General features: G+C 45.5%; 1 protein-coding gene across 1 annotated transcript in view; it reads left to right on the plus strand.

Annotated features, from left to right (window-relative positions):
- Positions 1-14,204, plus strand: part of LOC120984808 (putative cation exchanger C521.04c) — a 158,661-nt gene that overhangs the window by 55,344 nt on the left and 89,113 nt on the right. Inside the window, exons 7-9 of the mRNA XM_040413434.1 lie at positions 6,928-6,989; positions 7,408-7,554; positions 8,101-8,286. Coding sequence (XP_040269368.1) covers positions 6,928-6,989; positions 7,408-7,554; positions 8,101-8,286 — 395 coding nt within the window. The remainder of the gene's footprint in view (positions 1-6,927; positions 6,990-7,407; positions 7,555-8,100; positions 8,287-14,204) is intronic.

The raw sequence follows: 14,204 nt of genomic DNA on the forward strand, positions 1-14,204 counted from the left end.
CCACGACACCAGGGTCTGCTCCGGGGGGAGTCTCCAGTATTGTCCCCGACTCATCTGAATGAGCTGGGTAAACCAGGATCTTCTGGGCCAAAACGGTATGATGGCTATTACCGAGGCCTGATCCTGACGGATTTTCATCAATACCCTCGGTATCATGGAAAACAGAGGGAAGATGTAAGCCAGCCTGAACCTCCACGGTATTGACAGAGCATCTATCGCCAGGGGGTTGTCTTCCCTGTAGAGGGAACAGAACCTCAGCACCTTGGCGTTGAACCTGGTTGCCATGAGATCCACTTCTGGCATACCCCATCTGTGAACTAGCTGCCTGAAGATCTCCGGATGCAGAGACCACTCCATGGTCGGTAATCCTCGACTTAAGCGGTCCGCTATCATATTGAGGGAGCCTCGAATATGAACGGCAGATAGATGGGAAAGGTTTGTCTCTGCCCACCGAAGAATCACCCCGATCTCTGACAGAAGGGGCAGTGATCTTGTGCCTCCCTGTTTGTTTATATAGAGAACTGCAGTCATATTGTCTGACTGGACTTTCACTGCTTTGCCCCGGATCTGAGGGGCAAAGTGAAGGAGGGCTAGCCGGATAGCTCGCATCTCGCGAAGATTGGAAGAAAGACGCCGCTCCAGAGGAGACCAAGATCCCTGTATTGGGGATCCGTCCAGGTGAGCGCCCCAGCCTACAAGGGACGCGTCTGTAGTCAATATGACCCAAGCTGGTTGGGTCATAGACTTCCCTGGTGGTAGCTGAAACCACCATCTGAGGGAATTCCGGGTTTGACCGGACAGGGAGCACAGGGAATCTAGCCCCGCAGGGCTGCCGTTCCATAGGTGTAAGACCTCCGACTGAAGAGGACGGAGGTGCCATAGTGCCCAAGGGACTGCATCCGCAGCCGCTGACATGAGCCCCAGCATCTTCATGAGAGTCCGGATAGAGACTCGACGAGGGACATAAAGGACCTTTGCCAGGTCCTGAATGCGCGCTCTCCTTTCTGGAGTCAACCGGAGGGACATCTCCACAGAGTCGACCACGAATCCTAAGTAATGGATTGAAGTCGATGGGCTCACATTCGACTTCTGCCAGTTGATAATCCAGCCTAGGCGGAAGAGAAAAGAGATTGCGACCTGAAGATGGTGGGTAATGATCGGAACTGAAGAGGCTATGAAAAGCCAATCGTCCAGATAAGGAATAATAGTCAGTCCTTGAAGTCTCAAAGCTGCCACCACCGACACCACCACCTTGGTGAAGATAAGGGGGGCAGAAGAGATTCCGAAGGGAAGCGCGGCGAACTGAAAGTGCCTGCGAACCCCTGAAATCTGGACCGCGATCCTGAGGAGTTTCCGGGACGTGGAATGGATCGGAATGTGAAGATACGCATCCTTGAGGTCCAGAGTAGCCATGACGTCCCCAGGGTTGAGGATATGGCTGACCTGACCTTATGGTTTCCATGCAAAACCTTGTTTTCCTTATAAATCGATTGAGAAATCTCAAGTCGATGATCATCCGGAGATCTCCCGTCTTTTTGGGAACCAGGAACACTGGTGAATAAATCCCTAGGCCCCTCTCCCCTGCCGGCACCTCCTCTAGGGCTCCCTTGGAAATATAGTCCTGAATGTAAGATTCTAGGACCACTTGTTTGGCAGACCCGAAGTTTCGTGTGGCGATGAATCTCTCTGGGGGGAGAGAGATAAAATCTACCCGGTACCCGAGGGAAACTATGTCCTGGACCCAGGGGTCTGCAATCAACCGGCTCCAAGAGTCTTTGAAATGGGTAAGACGACCCCCCACGGGAATCTGGGGGAGGGGTACGGGAAAATCTAGGGGAGATACTGCAGGGGCAGCAGGGCTTATCCAAGAGCCTCGAAGAGGCCCATAGTCAGGAGGGTTTTGCCTCCCTGGTGGGTTTGCGGGAGCGTCTCGAATATTTACGAGATGGTCCCCCCCCAATCTCTGCGCCTAGACTGCTGCCCTGGACGACCTCCGCCTTTCTTCTCCTGCCTGGGGCGTCCCCGAAAGGGCTGCGGGGGGAGGCTCTTCCCCTTTTTATCGGAGAGCCCCTCCATTATCTTGTCCAATTCGGACCCGAATAGCCTATCCGGTTCGAAGGGGAGCCCACAAAGATTGAACTTGGACGCGTTATCAGCGATCCAAGGTTTCAGTCAGAGTGGTCTGCAGGCAGCTGAAACTAGGGCCATAGTTTTGGCGGCCAGCTTCAGCTGCATCTGGGTAGAATCGACCAGAAGGTCCATGGCCAGATTGGCCGACTTGAAGGCTGCCAGGATATCGTCTCTTGATACGCTCTGATCAACGTCCGTCTGGATTCGGTTAAGCTTAGAGCGTAAATAGGCGGCTACCTCCGTGGCCGCAATAGAAGTTGATGCGGAGGCAGCAGCCGCCACGTAACTCCTCCTAAGGGTGCACTCTGCCCTCCGGTCTAGAGGGTCCTGCAGACTAGACCCATCGTCTGCAGGAACTAGAGTGCGCCGGGACAACTTGGCTATAGCCATGTCCACCTTGGGAACGGAACCCCACGATTCCACCAAGGGTTTAGCCATCGGGTACATCAGTTTGAATTTTCTAGTGAGAACTAGACCTTTCTCAGGCTTTCTCCATTCCGTGCGCATCACGGAGAGAAGGGTCTCATCCGCTCTAAAGACACGCTGTGTCCGTCCGGCGGGATCGGAGGACTCCCCCATGTTAACATCATGGTCCCCCGACCTGATGGACTTGAGTAACTTCTGCGTCTTTTCTGGAGGGGAAAAAGCAAGAAGTAGATTCCTCTTCCTCAGAAGAAGACCCCGGAGAACAGGGGGTAGGTCTTTCGACCGGTGCGACCACCTCCATGGGAGTCTGAGGGTCCTGGTAGCCTCTCATTCAGCAGCCGCACCACTCCCTTAATGGAGTCATCCACGTATGTCTTCGTCCACTGAAACATTTCTTGCATCGTGGGTTCCGTGGATGCCGTGCGACAACTCTCACATCTAGAGTATGGACAGCTGTCGTCTAAGGGGGTGTTACATTCGTAACACGCCAGATGCTTCCTCTTGGCCCCAGCTTCTGATCCGGATCCTTAGGGGAAGCCATAGTCTGTAATTAGAAAGAACACAGGTCATAACACCTACAATTTTACCTGGAGGTGGTGAAACAAAACCTTATGGGGGCCCACCAGCACTAGCAGACAATAGAGCTGTAAAAGAGGAAACCACAATCCCAAGCCAAGCAATACTAAATATCTCAAGGCACAGGGAACTCTGGAGCTAGCTTGTGAAAGCGACGCAACCAGAGCACTGACTGACAGGCTCTGGGCGCTTAAGAGGAGGAAGCCCCGCCCCAATCGTAACTAGCCCAGAGGGATAACAGAGCCTAAACAGGCTCAGCAAGCCCTAATTGTCTCCCCCACCTAATCCTGGATACCAGGATGACATGGGGAGACAGTTTAAACCCTCACGGCATCGCTATGGAAAAACCGGAAGTGACGTAGCGCACCTAGTGCGCGTCACTTCCGGAGATGGCGGCGCCCATAGCGCCGCACACATGCGGCGAAAGAAGGACGGGATACCGCAGCACTTGAGTGGAAGAAGAGGGGAGGGGACACCCCCCTCCCCGACAGTACCCCAGCGGCACCCGACGGCCATAGCGCCGCTCACATGTGGCGAGGAAGGACGGATACCACAGCTGGGTTCAAAGAAGGGGGGAGGGGACACCCCTCACCCCGAAGGTACCCCAGATAGAAACGCCGACCAGCCTATAATAAAGGCAATGAGAGGCCATGGAGGGCAAACTTTTTAGATTCAAAGAAAAATAGAGCCCCTAGCACTCTTCAGCTCCCTCAGAGGGAGCGACACCGCCAGTCCACCTGTCCAGAGGACAGAAAAAAACACGGTGGGCTGGGGGGTGATCTCCTCCCTTTCAGGGAGCTGAAGATCGTTTATTGGTTCTTGGGCTCATTAAAATTCCGCCGGTCCTACCAGTCCACAGGGGCAGTTAACCCCATCTGTGCTGCTGGTAGGACGTAAGGGAACTTGCCTTAAAGGGGTTTTCTCAGCACATTGATTTACTGGCTGACAGGCAGTTTGCACTCACTTTGTCTCCTCAGGCTGTGGGTGGGTCTCCAGCACTTATTAGCATATATTAACTAACTTTGACGGAGCAGGAGATTGTGAGTTCTAACACAATTACAGGTAAAGCCATGCTTCTCAGTCCTCAACACTTGGACCTTTTGCTTACTGCAGGTAATCTTGCTAAACCTTATAAGTTCACTCAGAGCTCAGTCCCATCATTCCGTGGGGGTGAGATCACTCCTGCTCTCTGCTAATCAGGTATACAGATTACCATAGAAACCTGTGTGCAGTGAGACCTGCTAATCTGTCTAGACCAGGGTTGGGCAAACTCGGCCCTCCAGCTGTTGTAAAACTACAAATCCCATCATTCCCAGTCTGCCTACAGCAGGGCATGATGGGATTTGTAGTTTTAAAACAGCTGGAGGGCTGTTTGCACATCCCTGGTCTAGACTCTATAGTTCATGACTAAAGTAAAATCTACTGACCAATGGATTTAGAAAATGTCTTTTAACTGTCCCTTTTATGTTGAAAGCTAATCTTTGTAACTAGTGAGAACCTCCTTTTATCCTGTTTTCTCTAGCAGATCTGAGATGAGTGCAGCCATTCCTTCCCAGTGCTCTTTTTCCTCTGATCTGTAGCAGAGGAGCTTCATTACTGAGCATCTACATAAAGGGCAGCACACATTCATCCCAACTAAAAGCCTAGATCCTTAGATCAGGAATAGAACAGACATTTCTAGGACATTTCCCCAAATTCTTATGAAACCATATTTAGCACATACTGCATTGAACTAACTGTACAAATTTATTACATATTTTTGGAGTCGGTCCATTTTATAACAACTCAGACTCCACAGCCCTGGTTTTGCCGTGTCCATAACGACCTGCACTATACAAGTATCCCTTACATTAAACGCCATAAAAAAAATAGTCCTGCTGGTCCTCTGCCTGTGCGATCTGCTGTCTGTTCAGGGGGATAGGGGCCAGAGACAGGTTGTGTGCTCCTCGTATAAAGAGCACAGACGGAGACAATATTTTTACATCCTTGAGTTACTCAAACTTTCAGCCATGTTAACTATACAGTTGCAAGAAAAAGTATGTGAACCCTTTGGAATGATATGGATTTCTGCACAAATTGGTCATAAAATGTGATCTGATCTTTATCTAAGTCACAACAATAGACAATCACAGTCTACTAATAACACACACAGAATTAAATGTTTTTATTGAACATGCCATGTAAACATTCACAGTGCAGGTGGAAAAAGTATGTGAACCCTTGGATTCAATAACTGGTTGAACCTCCTTTGGCAGCAATAACTTCAACCAAACGTTTCCTGTAGTTGCAGATCAGACGTGCACAACGGTCAGGAGTAATTCTTGACCATTCCTCTTTACAGAACTGTTTCAGTTCAGCAATATTCTTGGGATGTCTGGTGTGAATCGCTTTCTTGAGGTCATGCCACAGCATCTCAGTTGGGTTTGGCCACTCCAGAAGGTGTAATTTTCTTCTGTTTAAGCCATTCTGTTTTACTTCCATGCTTTGGGTCGTTGTCCTGTTGCAACACCCATCCTCTGAGCTTCAGCTGGTGGACAGATGGCCTTAAGTTCTCCTGCAAAATGTCTTGATAAACTTGGGAATTCATTTTTCCTTTGATAGCAATCCATCCAGGCCCTGACGCAGCAAAGCAGCCCCAAACCATGATGCCCCCACCACCATACTTTACAGTTGGGATGAGGTTTTGATGTTGGTGTGCTGTGCCTCTTTTTCTCCACATAGTGTTGTGTGTTTCTTCCAGACAACTCAATTTTGGTTTCAACTGTCCACAGAATATTTTGCCAGTACTGCTGTGGAACATCCAGGTGCTCCTGTGCAAACTGTAAACGTGCAGCAATGTTTTTTTTGGACAGCAGTGGCTTCCTCTGTGGTATCCTCCCATGAAATCCATTCTTGTTTAGTGTTTTACGTATCATAGATTCGCTAACAGGGTTGTTAGCATATGCCAGATACTTTTGTAAGTCTTTAGCTGACCCTCTAGGATTCTTCTTCACCTCTTTACAGGACGGCCACTCCTAGGGAGAGTAGCAGCAGTTCTGAACTTTTTCCATTTATAGACAATTTGTGTTACCGTGGACTGATGAACAGCAAGGCTTTTGGAGATACTTTTTTTAACCCTTTTCAGCTTTATGGAAGTCAACAATTCTTAATCGTAGGTCTTCTGAGAGCTCTTTTGTGCGAGGCATCATTCACATCAGGCAATGCTTCTTGTCAAAAGCAAACCCAGAACTGGTGTGTGTTTTTTATAGGGAAGGGCAGCTGTAACCACACCTCCAATCTCATCTCATTGATTGGACTCCAGTTGGTTGACGCCTCACTCCAATTAGCTCTTGGAGATGTCATTAGTCTAAGGGTTCACATACTTTTTCCACCTGCACTGTGAATGTTTACATGGTGTGTTCAATAAAAATATGGTAACATTTAATTATTTGTTTATTAGTTTAAGCAGACTGTTTATTGTTGTGACTTAGATGAAGATCAGATCTAAGGAAGATACAGGCGGCACTCCGCTGTCGGTGATGGAGTGCACGTGTCCAGGGAAGGTCCGCAGATACTTGTATAGAAAGGACCGGCACTCACTTTGGTTATAATTTTCAAGTGTTTTTAATGGTCACATACATGTGGTAAGTGACGCGTTTCGGCTGCTATGAGTCTCTAACTATACAAGTTAGATGATCAGATCACATTTTATGACCAATTTGTGCAGAAATCCATATCATTCCAAAGGGTTCACATACTTTTTCTTGCGACTGTATAACAAAATCTTTATGGTAGTTCATATTTCTCCTAATGTAGGTGTGCTGTGTTGGAGGCTTGCAAAGTACTTTGTTTGGCCATTTGGAAAAGTTATTTTGAAGGTAAGAGTGGAAATTTTTCTATATTTCAATTTGGATATGTGTACATTATCTGACATATGAAGCTGTCAAGAACCAAAGCATCATTTTAATATACATAAATCTGATCCTTAGCTTTACACACTACAACATGGTTTTGCACCACCTCCATCTGATTGCATATACACAACCTGCATCTGCACCATTGTGATAATCCCACAGGTATTACAGTTGCAGATGGGGCTGGGGTAGATCAGACATGGGTGACGCAATACATTTGCTATGTCACATGGTGCACCAGACTACTATGCATGAAGGTTTGTGTCGCAGGTGATATCTAACATTGCTGAGTTTTGTTTTTTTTAAGTTTTTTTTTTTTTATCCTTAATCCAATATGTTGGCACACTTGTATAATGCTATTCATAATCTTTCTGTTGTCTAGAATGGTATAACGCACCCTAAAAAAACCAGTATGAGGTTCTGCAAGTGTGAGGCCATACCAGAGGTTGATGAGCTGGAGAAGTCTCCCCTTATAGAAAAATGTGAGCAAGTACATGCATATTCCCACGGTCCTGATGTCAACTATTGGGTAAATCTAACTTTTTTTTTTTTTTTTTTTTTTTTTTTTATTGCTTTCTGACTACAGCTGTAACCTTGTTGAAAATAGACTTTTGAACCATGCATTAATGTGAAGGAGCTGTTCACGTGAGTGTATGCCTCACATGTATCATGGTCCAACCTGTTTAACTAACCTGAAATCGCAGCGTCAAACTAGTCCTATGATGCTGTAATTTTGGGTCAGATAAACCTGCAGCTAGGCTGTGATACATAAACGGAAAATGATACATAAACGGAACATGGTAGTACTGTATGCCAGAAGAAAAGTGTATAAACTGTGTAGATGTGCCAGTTTGCGCCACTTTTTTAGACTTATTTGGGCTGTTGTCAGCAGCAGGGTGCATCCTCTACCTCAGACCCCTTTTGTTGCATTTTTAATAAAAATTGATATTTGTTACAATACTTTATATTGGTTTGCTTTTTGCATTCGGATACTTTTTGTAGGTTCTATTTTTGCAACCATATTATGTTCTTGAATTATTATTTTTTTATTTATAAATTTTGTTTCCCTCACTAGAGCCGTGCCAGTACTTACATTTGGTTGTTTGTGGGATATCCTGTGCTTGCAGTAGTCCATGGACTGGCCTGTTTCTTTTCCTGGATTTTTGTCTTTTTCATCCCTGTATCAAAGATGAATGGCAGGGTTTTATCTACTGTGCTTTTAATGCCTCCAGAGCATGTCCACATACACCAAGGAAGCGAGGTATGATAAAGGCAAGGTGTGCACTGTAAATGCCTGGCCCTAATGATGTAAAATGTATGGTCAAAAAAAATAGAATATATATATATATATATATATATAATATATATATATATATATATATATATATATATATATATATATATATATAATTTTTTTTTATATATATTCTGTAATTCTAATGTAAAGGGCTTTTCTGAGACTTAGGTCATCAGTATCGTCTGGATAGGTCATCTGTATCTGATCGGTGGGGGTCGTACACTAGAGCCTTCCACCGATCAGCTGTTTGATAAGGCATTAGAGCTCGCAGTAGTGCCGTGGCCTTTGGGCAGCTTAACCAAGGCCATGTAATGTCACGTTCATCAGTCACATGGTGTAGATGCAGCTCAGCCCAAATGAAGTAAATGAGGTTGAGCTGCAATACCAAGCACAGCCATGATGCTATATACAGCGCTGTGCTTGGTAAGCTGAGGAAGGCAGTGTCGCTACTGTGAGCGCTAGTGCCTTCTCAAACAGCTGATCAGAGGGGGTGTCGGACCCCACATATCAGATACTGATACAGCAATAATATAGCTGCTTAACTTTAATTTCCAGCTCTTCCCTCCTGACCGCACCACAGGAGGTTGTTCCCCTTTGACCTTCTTGGGACAGGAAACTGAGGTTAAAAGGTCCCTCCCACCTCCACCCACCACTGTTCTTCCTGTCCCTACAGGGGATAGATGCAGAGAGGTTTCCTGCTCTAGGTGTTGAAGAGATTCTACAATAACTTTTTAGGGCCTAAGGCTGGGTCTAGGATCGGGGGGGGGTGACCGGCCTCTCCTTCCAGGTCTCGAGTAGCCTTGCTAACACCTATCTGGGAAGAGGTCCCTTAGCAGCCCGGAACCCTCCTGGAGTCGGAGCCAATAGGTGGGTTCTCTGACGGCCTGGGTCGATCGGTGGGTTCATCCTCATCCTTCCTTCCCTATAAGTGGCTGTGCCAGTACCTTCTAAGCTGGAGGTCCCCTGGCTTGCTCCTAACCCCCATGAAGTGAGTAATGCACCTGGTGGTTACCTCACTATGGACAACTATGGGGTTATGGAGCTTAGATCTGCTGTTCCTTAATGGAGTTCAGCAGGATCAGCCTGAAACAGTCAGCAGATGGGATAGCGCCTTGTCTTACCAACACTGCGTATGCAGAGGCTGCATGACAATATTAGTGCTTGCTTTGGCAGCACATACTCCAACATTGGTAAGTAATCCATGCAAACTAATTGTCAGGTAAGTAAACCATGCATGGGTTTAACCAGCTGGATTGCCTTGACCATTCTAATTACTTTAATTTAGAATCTGTGTGTGGATCTAAATGGTCTCTGTGCATGCTCAGATGATAGTGGCATCACCTAATGAGATCTAAAGGTGGAGTTAAGTTTCTGGCTGCACTTAAATGACAAGATTGAAGACTTTAACCTTTTAGGCGAGCAACCTGGCTTGGTATGTCTGACTTGATGCCTCATGGCTTCTGTGCCAGACCTACTGTCACTTGATGCCACTTGCTGTCTCTGTACGGGACCGGCTGACACTTGCCTCCTACTTGTGTCCTGACACATAAAATTAACAAGGTAGGAGGCAGGAAGTTAAGCTAAAGGGGTCCTACAATGAAGGCAGGGACCCAGTGTGACTGGAGTAGCCTACAGTGTCTATTCACGATCTACAGTTTTGCGCAATGCTGGCATTCCTCCTTGGACAATATTAACGGAAATTGTATGCATTTGCAAAGGGTATAGTATACTCTACACCTGGAGATAGTATGGGTCAGCCTGAAGTTAGAGATCCTACCCAGATTTGTTACAATGGGAGGTAGCTCCATCCTGGCTGGGATTTCTTATTGTGTGGATTACAGCTATCCCTTCTATGGCAATAAATTGGTATCTACCTCAGAACAAGAAATTTTCAGTAAATGTCAACTTATGCCCAACTAAACTGTTCTCTAGGCTATTCTATCTATTTGTACCTGGGGTGCTGGCGTCGTGAACATTAGGGTCCCTGCCTTCATTGTATGTAATGCCCATAACTTCAGAGGCATAACTGTTGCCTCCGGGAGGAGACTCCCCTTGCATGCTGTCCCAGGGAGCTACAAAATGGCAATAGAGACGGTGCATTCTTCTGTCCTCATACTCCCTTACTGCCAGGCTCACACATATAAGCTGGGGCTATGTATGCTGAACAGGTCCTGTAACCTGTCGCCACTCCTTAGTCCCTGTGTCTTCTGGCTAGTGCAAAGTAAAGATCTTGTGAAACCCTTAAGACTGCCTCTGACCTTTTTGAAGTTGTGCGGGCAGGTGGGTTCCCGGCTGGCCTTGTTTCGTCGAGCAGAGGGGCGCAGCGGAAGCATGCTTGGCCCATAACCCAGAGGTTGGTTGGTTGAAACCATCCTCTGCTATCCTGGTACGGAATCCCAAGCTTGTCTTACACCAGTATGAAGTTATTGGTGCAGTTTGGTTACCTCATCATTGATGTCCATGCTGCCGTGTGCCTGTTCCGTCAGCTGGGCTCAGTTTTCTTACATATACCTTGTAGACTTTCCGGAGTTAAATTTAACGATTAACCTGTTGTGGACACCTGATGTACCGGTATGTCGTGTGTAGTTCCGATCACCGCCGCTGGAACAAATCATTGAGCAGGCACCCGGGGACAATGTGCGGGGGGGTCCTATGCCCCCCACCCCCTCACTGTCGGCGATCACCGCAAACCGCAGGTCAATTCAGACCTGCGGTTTGTGGCTTTCACAGGTTGCGGCGGTGCCATCGGGTCCCCGTGCGGCTGTAGGGGGGGACCCGATGGCATGAAAGGCAGCGCGATGCCTTCCTTGGGCATCGGCGCTGCCTTCCGGTGACGAGCCTGTGAGATCCAGCCCCCTGGATCTCACAGGCCGGAAGCTGTATGAGTAATACACACTGTAATACTCATACAGCTAATGCATTCCAATACAGAAGTATTGGAATGCATTGTAAAGGGGATTAGACCCCCAAAAGTTTAAGTCCCAAAGTGGGACAAAAAATAAAGTGAAAAAATAGAGCTTCCCCCCCCCCCCAAAAAATTTTTTTTAATAAATTTAAGTTTCAAGTAAATATAAACCAACTTCATTTTCCCCAAATAAAGTAAAAAAAAAAAATTGGTAAAAATTAGGGGAAAAAAAGTAGACATATTAGTTATCGCTGTGTCCGTATCAACCGGCTCTATAAACATATCACATGACCTAACCCCTCAGATGAACACTGTAAAAAATAAACTGCTAAATAAACCATATTTTTATTTTTTTGGTCACCTTACATCGGAAAAAAGTACAAGCGATCAAAAAGGCATATGCCCACCAAAATAGTACCAATTTAAGTCACCACCTCCCGCAAAAAATGAGCCCCTACCTAAGACAGTCGCCCAAAAAAATAAAACTATGGCTCAGAATATGGAGACACTAAAACATAATTTTGTTTTAAAAAAAGCTGTTGTGTAAAACTTAAGTAAATTTAAAAAAAAGTATACATATTGGGTATCGCCGCGTCCATAATGACCTGCTCTATAAAAAACATCACATGACCTAACCCCTCAGGTGAAAACAAAAAAAAAAAAATAGCTTTTTTACGGTAACCTTACATCACAAAAAGTGAAATAGCAGGCGATCAAAGTCATACGCACCCCAAAATAGTGCTAATCGGTCATCTCATCCCGCAAAACTCATACCCTACCCCAAATAATTGCCCAAAAAATGAAAAAACTATTGCTCTCAGACTATGGAAACACTAAAACATGATTTACATTTTTTATTTTTTTTTTCAAAAATGAAATCATTGTGTAAAACTTGCTTAATATGTATACTTTATTTATGTATCGCCGTGTCCGTGACAACCTGGTCTATAAAAATACTGCATGATCTAACCTGTTAGATGAATGTTGTAAATGACAAAAAATAAAAACTGTGCCAAAACAGCTATTTCTTGTTACCTTGCCTCACAAAAAGTATAATATAGAGCAACCAAAATCATATGTACCCTAAACTAGTACCAACAAAACTGCCACCCTATCCCGTAGTTTCTAAAATGGGGTCACTTTTTTGGAGTTTTTACTCTAGGGGTGAATCAGGGGGGCTTCAAATGGGACATGGTGTCAAAAAACCAGTCCAGCAAAATCTGCCTCCCAAATACCGTATGGCATTCCTTTCCTTCTGCACCTTGCCGTGTGCCTGTACAGCGGTTTATGACCACATATGGGGTGTTTCTGTAAACTACAGAATCGGAGCCATAAATATTGAGTTTTGTTTGGCTGTTAACCCTTGCTTTGTAACTGGAAAAAAAATTTAAATGGAAAATCTGCCAAAAAAGTGACATTTTGAAATTGTATCTCTATTTTCCATTAATTCTTGTGGAACACCTAAAGGGTTAACGACATTTGTAAAATCAGTTTTGAATACCTTGAGGGGTGTAGTTTCTAGAATGGGGGTCATTTTTGGGTGGGTTCTATTATGTAAAAGCCTCACAAAGTGACTTCAGACCTGACCTGGTCCTTTTTTAAAGAGTTTTTTTGGAAATTTCTGAGAAATTTCAAGATTTGCTTCTAAGCCTTGTAACATCCCCCAAAAATAAAATGTCATTCCCAAAATTATCCTAACATGAAGTAGACATATGGGGAATGTAAAGTAATAACTATTTTTGTAGGTATTACTATGTATTATAGAAGTAGAGAAATTGAAACTTGGAAATTTGCAGGGAGATGTTCAGCTGGCTGGTTTCTGACCTTGGTCAAGCCTGTACAAGCCATAATGATTACTTCACTCATACTCTTAGGCCCCTTTTCACACGGGCGTTGCGGGAAAATGTGCGGGTGCGTTACGGGAACACCCGCGATTTTTCCGCGCGAGTGCAAAACATTGTAATGCGTTTTGCACTCGCGTGAGAAAAATCGCGCATGTTTTGTACCTGAACTTCACAGAAGTTCGGCTTGGTGTTCTGTAGATTGAATTATTTTCCCTTATAACATGGTTATAAAGGAAAATAATAGCATTCTGAATGCATAGTAAAATAGCGCTGGAGGGGTTAAAAAATTAAATTAAAAAATCATTTAACTCGCCTTAATCCACTTGCTGGCGCTGCCGGCATCTCGTCTGTCTCCTTCTGTGCTGAACAGGACCTGTGGTGAGCATTCATTCCAGAACCTTTGATGTCACTCCGGTCATCACATGATCCATCACCATGGTAAAAGATCATGTGACGTACCATGTGATGACCGGAGTAACTTCATCAAAGGTCCTGTAACTGTATTTAATTCTCACCACAGGTCCTACTCAACAAAGGAGACACAAAGATGCCGGGCTACGCGATCAAGTGGACTAAGGTGAGTTAAATTATTATATTTTTTAACCCCTCCAGCCCTATTTTACTTTGCATTCTGTATTCAGAATGCTATTATTTTCCATTATAACCATGTTATAAGGGAAAATTATAATGATCGGGTCTCCATCCCGATCGTCTCCTAGCAACCGTGCGTAAAAATCGCACCGCATCCGCACTTGCTTGCGGATGCTTGCGATTTTCACGCAACCCCATTCACTTCTATGGGGCCTGCGTTGCGTTAAAAACGCAGAATATAGAGCATGCTGCGATTTTCACGCAACGCATAAGTGATGCGTGAAAATCGCTGCTCATCTGAACAGCCCCATAGAAACGAATGGGTCGGTATTCAGTGTGGGTGCAATGCGTTCACCTCACACATGGCATCCGTGCAGAATACTCGCCCGTGTGAAAGGGGCCTTATTGTGCACCCTCCTTGATAGAGCTTCTTCCTCCTGAAACCTTTTATCTCTCTAATAGGTGAATACAGATCTGCATGTAAGAAGCAGGATATAGGACCTGCAGATCCTGCACACTGCCTCAGGATGTTATATACTAGT

The sequence above is a fragment of the Bufo bufo genome, chromosome 1, assembly GCF_905171765.1.
Source record: "Bufo bufo chromosome 1, aBufBuf1.1, whole genome shotgun sequence".
NCBI classification, from domain to species: domain Eukaryota; kingdom Metazoa; phylum Chordata; class Amphibia; order Anura; family Bufonidae; genus Bufo; species Bufo bufo.